The sequence below is a fragment of the Protomyctophum bolini genome (genome assembly GCF_963924005.1).
Source record: "Protomyctophum bolini genome assembly, chromosome: 10".
Lineage (NCBI taxonomy): Eukaryota > Metazoa > Chordata > Actinopteri > Myctophiformes > Myctophidae > Protomyctophum > Protomyctophum bolini.
Window position 1 is genome coordinate 29654712 of NC_137871.1, and position 13405 is coordinate 29668116.

Below are 13405 nucleotides of genomic sequence, written 5' to 3' on the forward strand. Positions count from 1 at the left end.
GTGTGTTGCAAGATTGAGGTTCAACTAGTTAATACTGTAGATAGGCTACTGTGATCATAAAATATTTTCTCTGATACTCATGCCAGACCATTCCCAGCCCTAAGTCTAATCAATATATTTTTTTTCGAGCAAAGTTTTGTTTCTTTGCTTGTCTTTTTCGTTACGTTGTCCCCACTCCCCACACACATTTATCTGTGTTGTCACTGCTTTACCTGCCAGTGAGAAGCCCCCACTGGGAGGACATGGAGCCTGGCTTCCCTACCCTGAACTTGGCACTATAGACGCTCGACAAAGCCAGATTCAAACCCACAACCTCTGCGGTGGTGCAGGGCAGGCACTTTACCACTGCGTCACCTGAGTTCTGTGCTTTTCATAATTATTATGTAATCACCTAATCACAATTATTTCAGATAATTATTTGGCATAATGGTCATAATTTTATGTTGAAAAATGTTCAGTTTCAAACCGTTAGCTTAAAGTTTAAAAATAGCAGAACTAGCAGATCTACAAAGTTTACAATGCATCTGCTATTTCTGCTATTTTAGCATTTTTACAGTTTCTACATTTCCACATGTCCTTATACATTCAGTACACTGTACACCACTGCATGTTCTGGAGGTCTGGAGAAATGAGAGTTCCTGCTGACTGTGCCTTAATTTGCATGGTAACTTTGAGTCCTCCTAATACACAATGAATTTAAAGTGTTGCAACATTTCCTAGGGAACAGGCTTCAGATTATTTGCCTCCTCCTCCACAGAATAACATGCCCACAGACTAGACTCTTCCTCACTCAGCCAGGACTCTAGTCCAGCTGTATCCAGACCTCAGTCATATCAAAGCCTCTGACCCTTTCCTCCCTCAAAGCTTGCTTGGCCGACATTCACTCCTGGATGTCTCAACATTTCCTACAGTTAACAACTTACTAGATGAGTTTTTTTTCTTAAAATAAGCTTCAGCTTCAGCCTAGACCTTTTCGGTACTACCGGTGACCTGTGAGTGGGGAGTGTTGGCTGATGAATGAATATCAACATCCTAATACATCCTGATACTGGGGGGTCAAATTATGACAGGCAATTCCTGCTGTCAAAATATGACCCCCCAGTCAAAAAACACTTTTTTTGCTTTCGAAGGTGACATTTGGGCTGGGAGGAGGAGTAGGACTAAGGCCCTCTCTGGGGGGGGGGGTACTACCTGTGAGTGGGGAGTGTTGGCTGATGAAAGATGAATGAATATCAACGCGTGAAGCTAGCTAACAGGCAACATTGCCTGGATCATGCCTTCAGAGGAAAATCAACAGCAAACGCAAACGCATCGATTATGAAACACCCGCACACTGTCTTCAAATGCAGTGACCGGCGCATACTATAGGCCGAAACGTTTCTGTATCCCTGAAATAAAAGTTGGTCACTGCATTTGAAGACAGTGTGCGGGTGTTTGTTCATTTGTGTGTTTAAAGTAAAACAACTTTATGGTAACACACGGCTCGTTAAAAGAACGGGCGCGATGCATGTTGGCAATGTTTACAACTTACTAGATGAGTGGAGTTGTGCACGACGCACGTGGACATCACATATTATATCCTTATGGTCATGGAAGAAGGGAGATGTGGAAACACCACAAGAGTGACAACTGAACTGACAAGTGATCATCAGGCAAACTGCAAACATGTGTTCTCTCTGCAGTAAATAAATAGAGGTTTTATGTTGCAGGCTAGTTTGTTATGTTAGCCACCTATAGCCGAGCTTGATCATTGACTGTCGCCGTCGGTCGGAGATATTAAATAATTAAATGATCGAGGTGGTGGTTTGACAGAAAAATGGAGCAGCAGGTAGGAAACGGGTCGCCGATCTATACTCACTCACACACGCGAATGTATAACGTGTGAGATATATGAGAGAGAGAGAGAGGGAGAGAATAGTTATCCATAATATCCACTCACAGAACAGTCTTTGTATTGAGTTGTGCTTGAATTGTACTGTAATTCTGAAAACTGTTAATAAATATTTCAATCAATCAAAAGTAACCGGTAAATATGAGTGCTAAAGTTATGACGCAATGTTTTACGGGAATTATACACGTTTTAAAAACAGGGGTGTACATGTAGTGTACACATTTTATTCTGAAATATAAGCTGTCAATTTATTTAAATTGTTATGTTGCTATGTTTGTCTAAGCTCTACTGTTGTTAGTAAATGTGCATACAGTAATGTCTAAATAATTTAACGTGAGGGCTGGTCGATGTTGAAATCGCCGTACCACCCCACCACCCGTAGTGGTATCGTCCTATCACTTGAGAAGTTGATACCAGTGGAGGCAGTAGCCGAAAAAAATATGTGACTGAGAAAACTAGCAACCTTTAGCTAGGTTAGCTAGGTAGCATTTATTGGAATTTATTTTACAAATAAGTAAACACATTTTCTCAAACGCCAATCGCCACAAGTTTATGCGACGACTTCTACCTCTACGTGAATTAGAATGTCAACCCCGGCAAGAAGACGTTTAATGAGAGATTTTAAACGGTAAGTAAGCACACACAAAAAATAACGAGAGCTAAAGCTAACGCTAGCGACCGTTAAAAGCAAGCTCGCTAACGTTTACGGCGTACTCTCCGTCGTACGGCTGCGTCGCGCACCGAATATAGCCAATCTACAAGCTCACAACGCGTCGCGGGCATTACGCGTGGTGAGCTTTTAGATCGGCTATTATTGACCCGCCACACCGACATACGGTGAATTGTGAGTGTATTAAAAGGCTTTAGCCCAGCAGACACGACAGACAGTGTCTTGTGTCTACAAGTATGGACACAACAAGTACATAATAACATCGATTGTAACATTGTCTGTGTCTTTTTGTACCAATAGTATTCATAAAATGTAGGTGTAGAATATGTTGTTTACTTGTGTCAGAGAAGAGACGACGATAGCTAAGAAGCTAACGTTAGCTAAGAGGACTGGAGGGCAATGACGTTAACTATTATAGCATAACTATGCATCCATAACACATTCATATACTTTGTTATGTTTAAGCTTATGTTAGCGTGTCAAAAAGAACAGATTCTACAAGCTGTAATGTTAGCTTGTATATCTGTTCTATTTGACAAGCCACACTGGTATACGGTGTATAAATTACACTGAATGTGTAAATGTACATTTTATTATGTTCTGCATACTTACAGTTACCCTAGTATGTAATCTTGGTTATTTATATATGGTTAGAACACCTCCAGAACTACACAACATAGTGATGTTCTAAATTAAGCCTCCTTTGAGGCTAATGATTACACCGTAAACAGTAAATTACCTCTTCATCTCAATTCTATTTACTGTATTTTGTCAGGCTGCAAGAAGATCCTCCAGCTGGAGTAAGTGGTGCTCCATCGGAAAATAATATCATGGTATGGAATGCTGTCATTTTTGGGTAAGTGGCAATGAATGATATAGGTAGACAAATAATCTATACCATTGTTAAAAAGCTTAAACAACTAGATTAAAAGTCTCTTGACAGGTCCATGTAGGCACGACACATAATGAACGAGGAAAATAATATAAAAAAAAATACCTACACACTGTCCAACCTGCATTGTACAAGACTAAACTTTATTTGGAACGCAATGTTTTGGTCACTACAGAAAGACCTTCCTCCCTTAGTGGCTGAAAGGTTGCTTTCTTAATCAAGTTTGCTCTTGTACCATGCAGGTTGGGCAGTGTGTGCCGTGGGTAATATTTTATACATTTTCTTCATTTTTTATTATACACCTATATTATTGTACATGCATGATTAAAGCTATAGTTGATGTTTTTTATTATTATTGTATAGTTGATGTCTGTAACGGTGTAACTAAAGTAGGAGCTTTTCATTTTGAGATATGGAAACTTAATTAATTAAAAAGTACTCTTTCAAATGTATTCACTCAAATCTTGTCTCTTTTCTTTAATTAATTAAAAGGTACTCTTTCAAATGTATTCACTCAAATCTTGTCTCTTTTCTTTTAGACCAGAGGGAACACCTTTTGAAGATGGTTAGTCTTCTTTATGTTTCAAATCCCTTCACCCTTAAATTAACTTGTCGCTACTGTACCAAGACACATTTTGTAATCTTAATATAGCAAAAATCTGGCAAACATTTTGGTCTACAACTTCACCATGTTATAGATAGATTGGGCAGGTGGTAAGCAGGTGCTTTGTATTCACTTCAGTCTGAGTAAGGGAGAGAGCCTGTATGTCACAGCAACACTCAGGTGCAATAAAAGAGATCCTACAACTGGAGCCTACAGTGTGCGAGTGTTGTCTTTTTAGTTCTACAACTGTACCAAGACACATTTTTGTAACGGAGCAATCTTACTATAGCAATCAACTTTTTTTACATACATACACACACACACACACGCACACACACACACACACACACACACACACACACACACACTGTATGTTACAGTAAATGTGGGAAGCCAGTACAAGAGAAAAATAGAGCGTTTTCGGCCAAAGAGGCCGGCATAGGTCCAGCAGGGATTGACTGTTCCACCGGATCGGAAGGAACAAGACCGGGGAAAACGTGCGTGCGGCCCCGGCTTAAAAACATAAAAGACGAACGGAAGGGTGCAATCGCCAATAATCGCCACCCGGGCCTCAAAGACACTCAGCCGTGGCCTTCCACCGCAACGTCAAAAAAATGGACGCTACCTATTCTGTTTTTTCCACACTGAAACTGTACTGTAACATACATACATGTGTGTGTGTGTATATATATATATATATATATATATATATATATATATATACACTGTACTGTATGTATATATATATATAATATAGTATGTAATTAGAAATTGAGCATGCTTTGTTCTGTATGTATTTTTAATACTTAATATTGTTTTGTTTTCCCTGCAGGAACTTTTAAACTCACCATTGAATTTACAGAAGAATATCCAAATAAACCTCCGACAGTGCGTTTTGTCTCCAAAATGTTTCATCCAAATGGTAAGTAGTTGCTTGCAGGGGACATTATATTATTAATAGATTAAGAGACATTTCAATTGCAATTGATTTAATCTGAAGACTGAATTTGTTTTTTACCCTCTCCCCTCTGCAGTTTACGCAGATGGCAGTATATGCTTAGACATTCTTCAGAATCGTTGGAGTCCAACATATGATGTCTCCTCAATCTTAACTTCAATACAGGTATATTGTCATGACTCATTGACCAGATTAATAGCAGGCATCCAGTATATATATATGTAGATAACTATAGTTTGGACATGGCGAATTAGTGAGTGTATGGGATACCGGAGAACTCACCAGTTTACCGATTCATTAGAGAGAGAGAGAGTAGTTGTTTAGAGTTTACACTAGATGAAGTAGGAATGCTAAAGTTTAAACACCAAACCAAAGTACCAAAACAATTCATTAGTAAACAATATCCTGAAGGTAGGCTTACTATCATTGGTATTCACTATTCACATACTCAACTTTTTATCATTATCTAGCTGACCATTTAATAGCACAAAATAATTTGATTACTTTGGAAATTAACATCTGTGGGTTTGACATGCTACAGTGTAGCATGTCAAAATGTTATAGTTCATCAGTGTAGCAGCTACACTGATGAAGACATCATGTTAGCATAACGAAGAATTTTCGCTGTGGCGAGTTGGTAAACTGGTGAGTTCTCCGGATACTGGTGTAGTAGAGAATAGCAGTGCGGATTGTTTTGAATGACGGCATATAATATTGTCTAGGCTAGAGAAACCATAAATATGAATATATTTAATAATATTACTGACTGTCTCACCTGCTATATCATGCAAACGCTCGGATTCATGCAAGTGATGAACATCATTGCAATACATTTCTTCCACCCTCACTCCTGTCCTTTTCTGTGTTGTATAACCAGTCTTTACTGGATGAGCCAAATCCCAACAGCCCAGCCAACAGCCAGGCAGCCCAGCTGTACCAGGAGAACAAGCGGGAATATGAGAAGAGGGTTTCTGCTATTGTCGAACAGAGTTGGCGTGACTGTTGACCCATGTCCATGTGATTGTTCAAAGTATGAACAATGCCCAGCCCCAAATCAAAAGGAACCACAGAGAAGAAAAAAAATCTCAAGAAATATGATACGACACATCCTTTCAATTCATCAGTATATTTGTCTGTCCCATAGCTGTTGCTAAGTTTGTATGCTCTTGTGTTGTGGAGCACCTCCCTCCTACAGAATGCTGTTGTTGGGCAATAGCATTTTGTAAAGTAAATGTACCTTGTTATATCTGGGTTACTTGCCCCTGCACCTCCCTCCACTTTTATTTTAACACGTTTAGCCAGACAGTTTTCACTTTTGTATCTGCTGATTTTAAGTGTTTGGATGATTATGGTAATTAACATTGATGTGGTTGCTGTGTGGTTTGCTGCGTGGATCCTGACTGCAGATTTAGTCTAGCAGTCTAGGGTGTTTTTCCTATGGGTTGATTTGTTAGGCCTTACCCCCCCAATGCCTTTGAGAGGGTATGGTCAATAAGAGAACATTATGTGGCATGGACATACATCCCTCTTAACATGCTGTCAATCATTGCCTTTTTGGGTACATCAGATTAGAATACTGATCATTGTATCTAATCTGCAGTGCATTTACGAGACATGCCTTGGAATGTGGATGTCTCTTAAACATTCACCCAGAACCCTTTACTTTTCCAGACATTTTGCTTCATGCAGAATTACAATTTTCATGGATTGTGTAAACCTTGTAATGCTTTCAAATTTTGTTTACACAGTCTGAACATGTCTAATGTGTCCCATTTTCTAAGGCACTGTTTTCAACATGTAAAATTGCACTGGTAACCCATGTAACAAAATGTACATTTTCTTATTGTAAATAAAATAAATATACATTGTCTGCCTTTGATGTTCCAGTACATTTAATTAAAAACCATAGTCCAATTTCAGCCCGTGAATATTTATCAGTTAATTTATTCAGTTATTACAGCTGTGAAAACGAGCAGACAAACTGTACCCACAAACAATACATCCGACATTGAGCAAGATCACAGCTTACACATTTCGCCTGTGAAATTTGTTTTTCCAACTGATGGTGGCAGCGTTGAGTGTTCTGCTGTTTGAGAGAACACTGCAAGTGGTATTGCGGCAAAGAGATGTATCAATACAGAAACGGGTATGTTAATGTTACTGCCTGCCTCGTCTTTAAACATTGTATATCACGTCAAGTTCATCAATGTTCACATGATGCAAAGAACCCAGAGGAACTGATAGACTATAGAGGGTATGCGCATGCATTAAGTGAGTTTAACATTGTTCAATGCAATCAGGACTTTTCGGTTTGGATGTATGGGCTGTCAAGGTCAGAAAATAGTTCTTTGCCATTCAGTAGGCGTTCCCGCATATAACCATAATTCCAGGTATGATGATGTCACACGCATACCCTCTATTTGGTTGGGTTCCTTTTGTAGCAAGAAAACACTGGTTAGAAAACAGACATTTTGGTAACATTATTTTTTTTACCCTCCCTGGCCCTTCTCAATATTTTTTCATCAAGATACAATTGAATCATCAGGACCTGGCATCACAAAGCACTCTACACAAACTTGGTGTGCAAAAGTGAACAAAATACAGGACTTGTGGAATGGCAAGAGACAAAACAAGACAATAAAAATAATGCGTTTACCCCAAAGCCCCTGTTTCAGCTAAATATACTATTTAATGGCAAAGGAATGCCAAAATAACTGGTGATTCTAAAAAATACCTATTGATGCGTTGTACAGTTCACAACAAAGTATACGCTTTATTGTTAAACCTGTGGGTCATTTGTAATTCCAAGTCGACAATGTAGGGCTTTGCATGCAAATCAGTGAGATGCCTGAGGTTTCACCAGCTCATATCGCCCCACCTGTCCTTCCTGCAACAGCTGGCCAATGAGTTGGTCTTTGTGTACTTTGCGACTGACAATAAGGAAACGTTGCCTGCCTTGTCCATATGACTTGCTTCGTAGGCCATACTTTTGAGATATCTGATGGATCTGCTTGCGTTCATCATTGTTGAGGTCAGTGGAGAAGCGCAGATCATCCTGGCGTTCTGAATTGGTATAATTACGGATGATGTCGTCAATATCCCGCTTGCTGAGCTGGTTTGCAGTAGATTTGTCCATGTCCATACCCAGTCCTTCTCTGGAGAACTGCTCTTTGACCTTAATAGGCTCAGAAATGCCATCCCCATCACGACCTAAACCACCACCTTTCCAACCCATTTTGCGGAGCAGTTGGTTTCCAATGTTGTCCTCCTTTATCTCCTGCTTTATGGCCTCTTCACCAGAACGAGCCAGGATCTGATGACGGGATATAGCGTCACCATGGCCCTCCTTCCTGAGGTTTGATTTCACCACAGCCTGCGTTTGTCGCAAGGTGGTTAGGGCCTCCATTGCTGCAAGGTGTTTCACCGTTTTCTTGGGCCCAATGCCTGCAGCTACATACTGGCCCTCCAGGTAAACCTCACATCTCCAGCGATGGTCAGGTAGGACAGTGAACTTGTAATCAGCAGCGACTTTGTTAAACTGAGCTGTATCATTAATGATACAGATGGCATTATTTGAGTTTTCAAGGATAACCAACTCACTCAAGTGTTTCTTCCGGACAGCCTGCTGCCCCCAGCGTCCACTAGAGGCATCTGATTGATAATTTCCTCTGGAATACTGTGACTGCTGCTGTTGTTGCTGCTGCTGCTCCTGCTGTAGCTGCTGCTGTTGCCTTTCTGCCTGATTCATGCGAAGTTTCCTCACTGCCTCTTCAGCTGCACTATGTTTCGAGCTCTTCTTAGTGCCCCTTGCTTGTGCCACCAGTTCATCCTGCAAGTATACGCTACACAGCCAACAACTGCTGTTGGGTACAGGGTCAAATTTGTAGTCAACCTTCATGCGATTAAAGGCAGCAGAGTTGTTTAGTATGCAGATGGCATCGTGAGCATTGTCTACAACCACAAACTCTGTCCAGTGCTTCCGTTTGTCCGGCTCATATTGGCCTTTAGAGCTGGGTGTCGGCTTATCTTCAGGGTTTCGGAGAGCAGGTAAAAAGGGTGGTGTAGGGCTATGCATCTGGCATACCACAATGTCAGTGACGATTGATGATCTATATCTGCGCTGCACAACACGCACCTCAACTGGTTTCAGGAAGAGTTTAACAGCCTGCTCAGAGGCACGGTCCCTGGCCCCATTTTTGCTGCCCGAGTATCCAGTTGCTAGATATATACACTGACATCTCAGTTCACAAGCATAGCCATCTGTTGGTACTTTTCTGTTCTTCGGCAAGTCAGCATGAGGAATATCTTTGAGGTTGACATAAATGTACTCTGGGTTGGTTTTACAGGCCTGGATGCTACGGCTTAACATGAAGTTGTAGTTGGGCGAGTCGGTTCCAGTCATGAACATGGGGTCTCTAAAAGAAACGGCTAATGCAGCCGCCACACTGTTCACTAGCCTTTGCTTCTCATCCATTGTTGATTGAGCTATGGCGAGGGGCTGATGAGAGGCTGATGACAACCCTGACTGTGTGGTGGGACTGCTCCTTACAGGACTGTTGTAGACTCTGCTGAATGGCCTGCTCGAGGAAGGCCGGTCCTGATGCCCAAAGCCTAAGCCTTGATGTCCTGCACCCCAACCACCTGATCTATTCCCTCCTCCATAGACGTCATTTTTGCTGGGTTGAGAATAGCCATCTGTATTCCGAGAACCGTGGGCTTCATATCTGGCTGTGTAGTCCTGCTGCGTTTTTGCCATATAGTTTGACGTGGATCCTCTGCCTCCGTAGCCCAAGCCACTCGCACTACCTGAGGGTATGTCTCTGTCTCTATCCCTGTCTCTATCACTATTGGATCGCCAGGAGTCAGAAGCATTGGCAGGACTAGTATATGACGGCACTCTGTCAAAAGCCGGTCTTGAGCAGGAACCCTGAGCTCGACTGCTGCTGTAGGTGGAGTGTTGCGAGTCCCACGGTCTCGCACCGTACGACTCACTCCTCCTGCGCTCCTTATCGTTTTCCTTCTCATCAGTAGCAGATCCACCGCTGCTACCACCACTGACAAAGTGCACAGGCTCAAACCGCGGCCTGGAACCAAATTTTGATACTGGCATTTTCCTCATGGGCTCGTCTCCTGTGATAAATAAGATACAAGTAATAGTTATGTTTATGTTTATTGAAGGATCCCCATTAGAGACACATGACTGAGCCTCTAGTCTTCCTGGGGTCCTGAATAAAACAAATACAATACAAATGTACAGCTAAAAATACAATTTAAAATTAAAACAGAAAAAAATAATATATATATTTTTTTTTACAAAGAACACAGATACAAAGAACAAATTCACATTATAAATCAAAATAACAGATTTACAAATCACAGTTATGTACTTGGCAAATTGGCTAGGTATATCTTGATATTCTTTTTGAAAGTAATTTTGCTATGTATTGTAGAAAATATGTTTTTGGGCAGTGCATTCCAGAGAGTTATTGACCTATATATACCAGTATGTTTCAGACAGTTTGATTTAGGTGTTGTTTGTATTCTTATGTTACCAGAAGCTGCTCCCCTGGTGTTGTAACCATGTTCAGAAGTCATTTCTAACTGGTGAGCCAAGCTACACGGCTTGCCAGTGGAAATAATGTTCCGCAGTAGCATTATAAGACTCACTAGTTAGATGGTTGTGAAGCACTGTCGGATGTATAATTATATAATATAAGACTATCTCCTAAACTAGAGCACAAGTTATACTTCTTCATAAGCAAATTATACAAAACCCCTCATGTCCTTTTTGTAAGTTCCCTTTCATTAACAAAATAAACAATGTGTGAAACGTCTGTTCCAATAAGTAATTGGTAGATTGTGAACTTTACATTTATCTACTGTTAAAACCAAACCAAAGGCAGATGCTGATGTAAATGCCAAATGGTGCATATAGCGCTTTTATCCAAAGTGCTTTACATAGCGCTGTGTATTACATGATTCACCTATTCTTGCTTGCTTAGACACTTCAAACACTTGGGGAGCCCGAGATCGAACTGGGAACCTCACGGTTCCCATCCGACTGCTCTACTGGCCACTCTACCCCTTAGTGACTGCCGCCCCATGTGGGATTTATACTGGGATTTTATTCCAGTGGAAATGACCGAAATGTATCATTTTCCAACTGTCTTTGACCAGAAATACATAAGATGAAAATCACTTCAAACTAATTCAGCTGGCACAGTACTTAAAACTGAAAGTTTTTTTTTTAAAAGAGCCTTTCTTGTTCAATCTCTGCAGAGTTCAACTCATGATAAAAACATCTAATTCAAGTTTAATAGCCCAAATCTAGTATGTGGGGGTCAAACATGATGTCCTGACACATAGTGCACAGCTAGAACAGTGTATCGAATAGTTTGCTGCTTATATTGAGCAATAATTTACGCAGTTCATATAGTTTATATGGAATGTGACATATGACAGAATTTTCCTCCCTGTGTTATAGCTAGATTATTACATTAAAAGTGAAAATGTTATCTAAAGTGGGCCATCACAAATGACTGAGTAGCACAAATACAACACTCACTGCCATCAGATGAATTGGGTCTCTTTTTTGCATCAGAACTTGGAGTCGGGTCAAAGGAGGGCATTTCGCCTATGTTAATCCCTTCTGCCATCACCCAGTACCTTCCAAATCACATCCGGGCCATATCTGTTATGAAAGAAGACTTTTAGTATAACAGTCCATAATATAAACATACATAATGCAAATAGTGTGTCTGGAAAATAATAAGCTATAAACCAAAAGGTTCTCAAACGGATCCCCCCACCCCCAGAAACCCCTGGAGGTCCCCAGAAACATTGTTACAGCATCAAAATTATTTTAACCACTTTATCCATTATGTTGTTGGCTATTCAAAAATGTTTGGAATTTTTTTGAATAATAAAACATAAATCTTCTCATTTGGGGGTCCCTGGCACAAAACAGTGTCAAATGGGGATCTGCTACATTAAAAATAAAGTTTGAAACCCACTGCTGTAATCACCGTCCAGGACCCCCAGTGGTCTTTGAGGGCAGCCGGTTTCCAGCTAGACATTTAGGAGGCAACATGGACCCAGGAGTCTCAGGACCTTATGGGTTATATTGTAAATCCACAGTTAAATAAACACTGAGGATTTTACCTGGTAGATTGGATTCCCATTTCCAAACATTGTATCAAATGAAGGATATTTAGGCCTTATCAAACGGGGGCCTTGAAATTACAATCATTGCTCTGAACAACGATTTAACAACACACAAGTCCAATCTAGCCGATGAGCAATTGTTCTCTGTGAAGACCGTACGTGGTGATCATAGCCCTGGCCGCCAAGGCCTAAACGCTTTGCTTTGAGGCCTATTTATTTAATCATTTTGACTGATAATCATGAATTAAGGACGTATTCATTTGGTGGTGGTGTCGGGCCTAAAAAAATCCTGCTCAGAGTGACGCAGTAGGCCCAACTTGTGCTCCTTCGTACGACGGTCCTTTGCGTTTAAAATAGCCGATCTACAAGCTCAAAACGAATCGCACCGGCAACTAAGATTGAGCTTGTAGATCGGCTATTTTAAACGCGCGACACCGTCGCACGGACGAGCGACGAAGTGCCGTCTTCTCACAGCGGAAAACGGGTTATATTCTTCCCCCTGCCCCCATGTTGGGGTTGTTAATATAAAATGTGCCGATTGATAATGGTTTCCTACCTCTTGGAGTAGCAGCAGCCTACTCCGGTTGTCCAACGCCTCCGTCCTGGCTGGTGGTTGCTCTCTGGTTGGGGTTTTTGTACCGGACGGGGGTTAGCTTAGCTTAGCTACGGTATGGTGTTGGTTACACCGGACCGCCAGCTAGCTAGCTAGCGTAGCAGCTTGAAGCTAACAGTCCAGGCAGCCGTCGCTTTGACTCCCCACCCTCCCCCAGTGAACGCGTCAGTCTACGGACACACCGACAGTGGCGCAGTCCGTTCGTGAGATGTGCGTGCCAAAAATTACGGAGTCAACTATTGCAGCAAAAACAAACTAAAAAAGTATAAAGCGGCAAAAGAAATGTTACGAAAACTTCCCCGAAGCGTCCATTTTCTGTGCGAGCGCTAGTGTCAAAATCATGGCGTGTGATTGTCACCGCACTTTCCCATAATGCTTTGCTCGATCTGAACTGAAGGCAGTCCCTGGTCATTTCTGCACCCTAGCGCCCTCTACAGTCTGTGAAATAAAATGTATTGCACATGGTTTTCAGTTGATAAGATAATATTAGATGGATTTGCACCTTTCATAAGCAGGACCATTCTAAAATGACAAAAAGTTGGACAAAGGATGTCTACGTGACAAACTTCACTGGTTAAGCTGTGTGATTTCTCACTATCAACTATCACAACAG

The 13405-nt window shown here is 41.2% G+C and overlaps 2 protein-coding genes across 2 annotated transcripts; one reads left to right on the plus strand and one right to left on the minus strand.

The window, feature by feature from the left end:
• Positions 1-2308: 2308 nt before the first annotated feature.
• Positions 2309-6885, plus strand: LOC308322968 (ubiquitin-conjugating enzyme E2 A). The gene is made up of 6 exons (XM_080774491.1): positions 2309-2519; positions 3337-3417; positions 3993-4018; positions 4890-4979; positions 5092-5180; positions 5893-6885. Exons 1-6 carry the CDS (start codon positions 2476-2478, stop codon positions 6019-6021), a joined length of 459 nt encoding a protein of 152 aa, XP_080630617.1. The 5' UTR covers positions 2309-2475; the 3' UTR covers positions 6022-6885.
• A 71-nt stretch (positions 6886-6956) lies between these two features.
• Positions 6957-13136, minus strand: nkrf (NFKB repressing factor). The gene is made up of 3 exons (XM_080774473.1): positions 12736-13136; positions 11581-11706; positions 6957-10145 (listed from the first exon to the last, which is right to left on the minus strand). The coding sequence occupies exons 2-3, from the start codon at positions 11669-11671 to the stop codon at positions 7852-7854; spliced, it is 2385 nt and encodes a 794-aa protein (XP_080630599.1). The 5' UTR covers positions 11672-11706; positions 12736-13136; the 3' UTR covers positions 6957-7851.
• Positions 13137-13405: the final 269 nt, after the last annotated feature.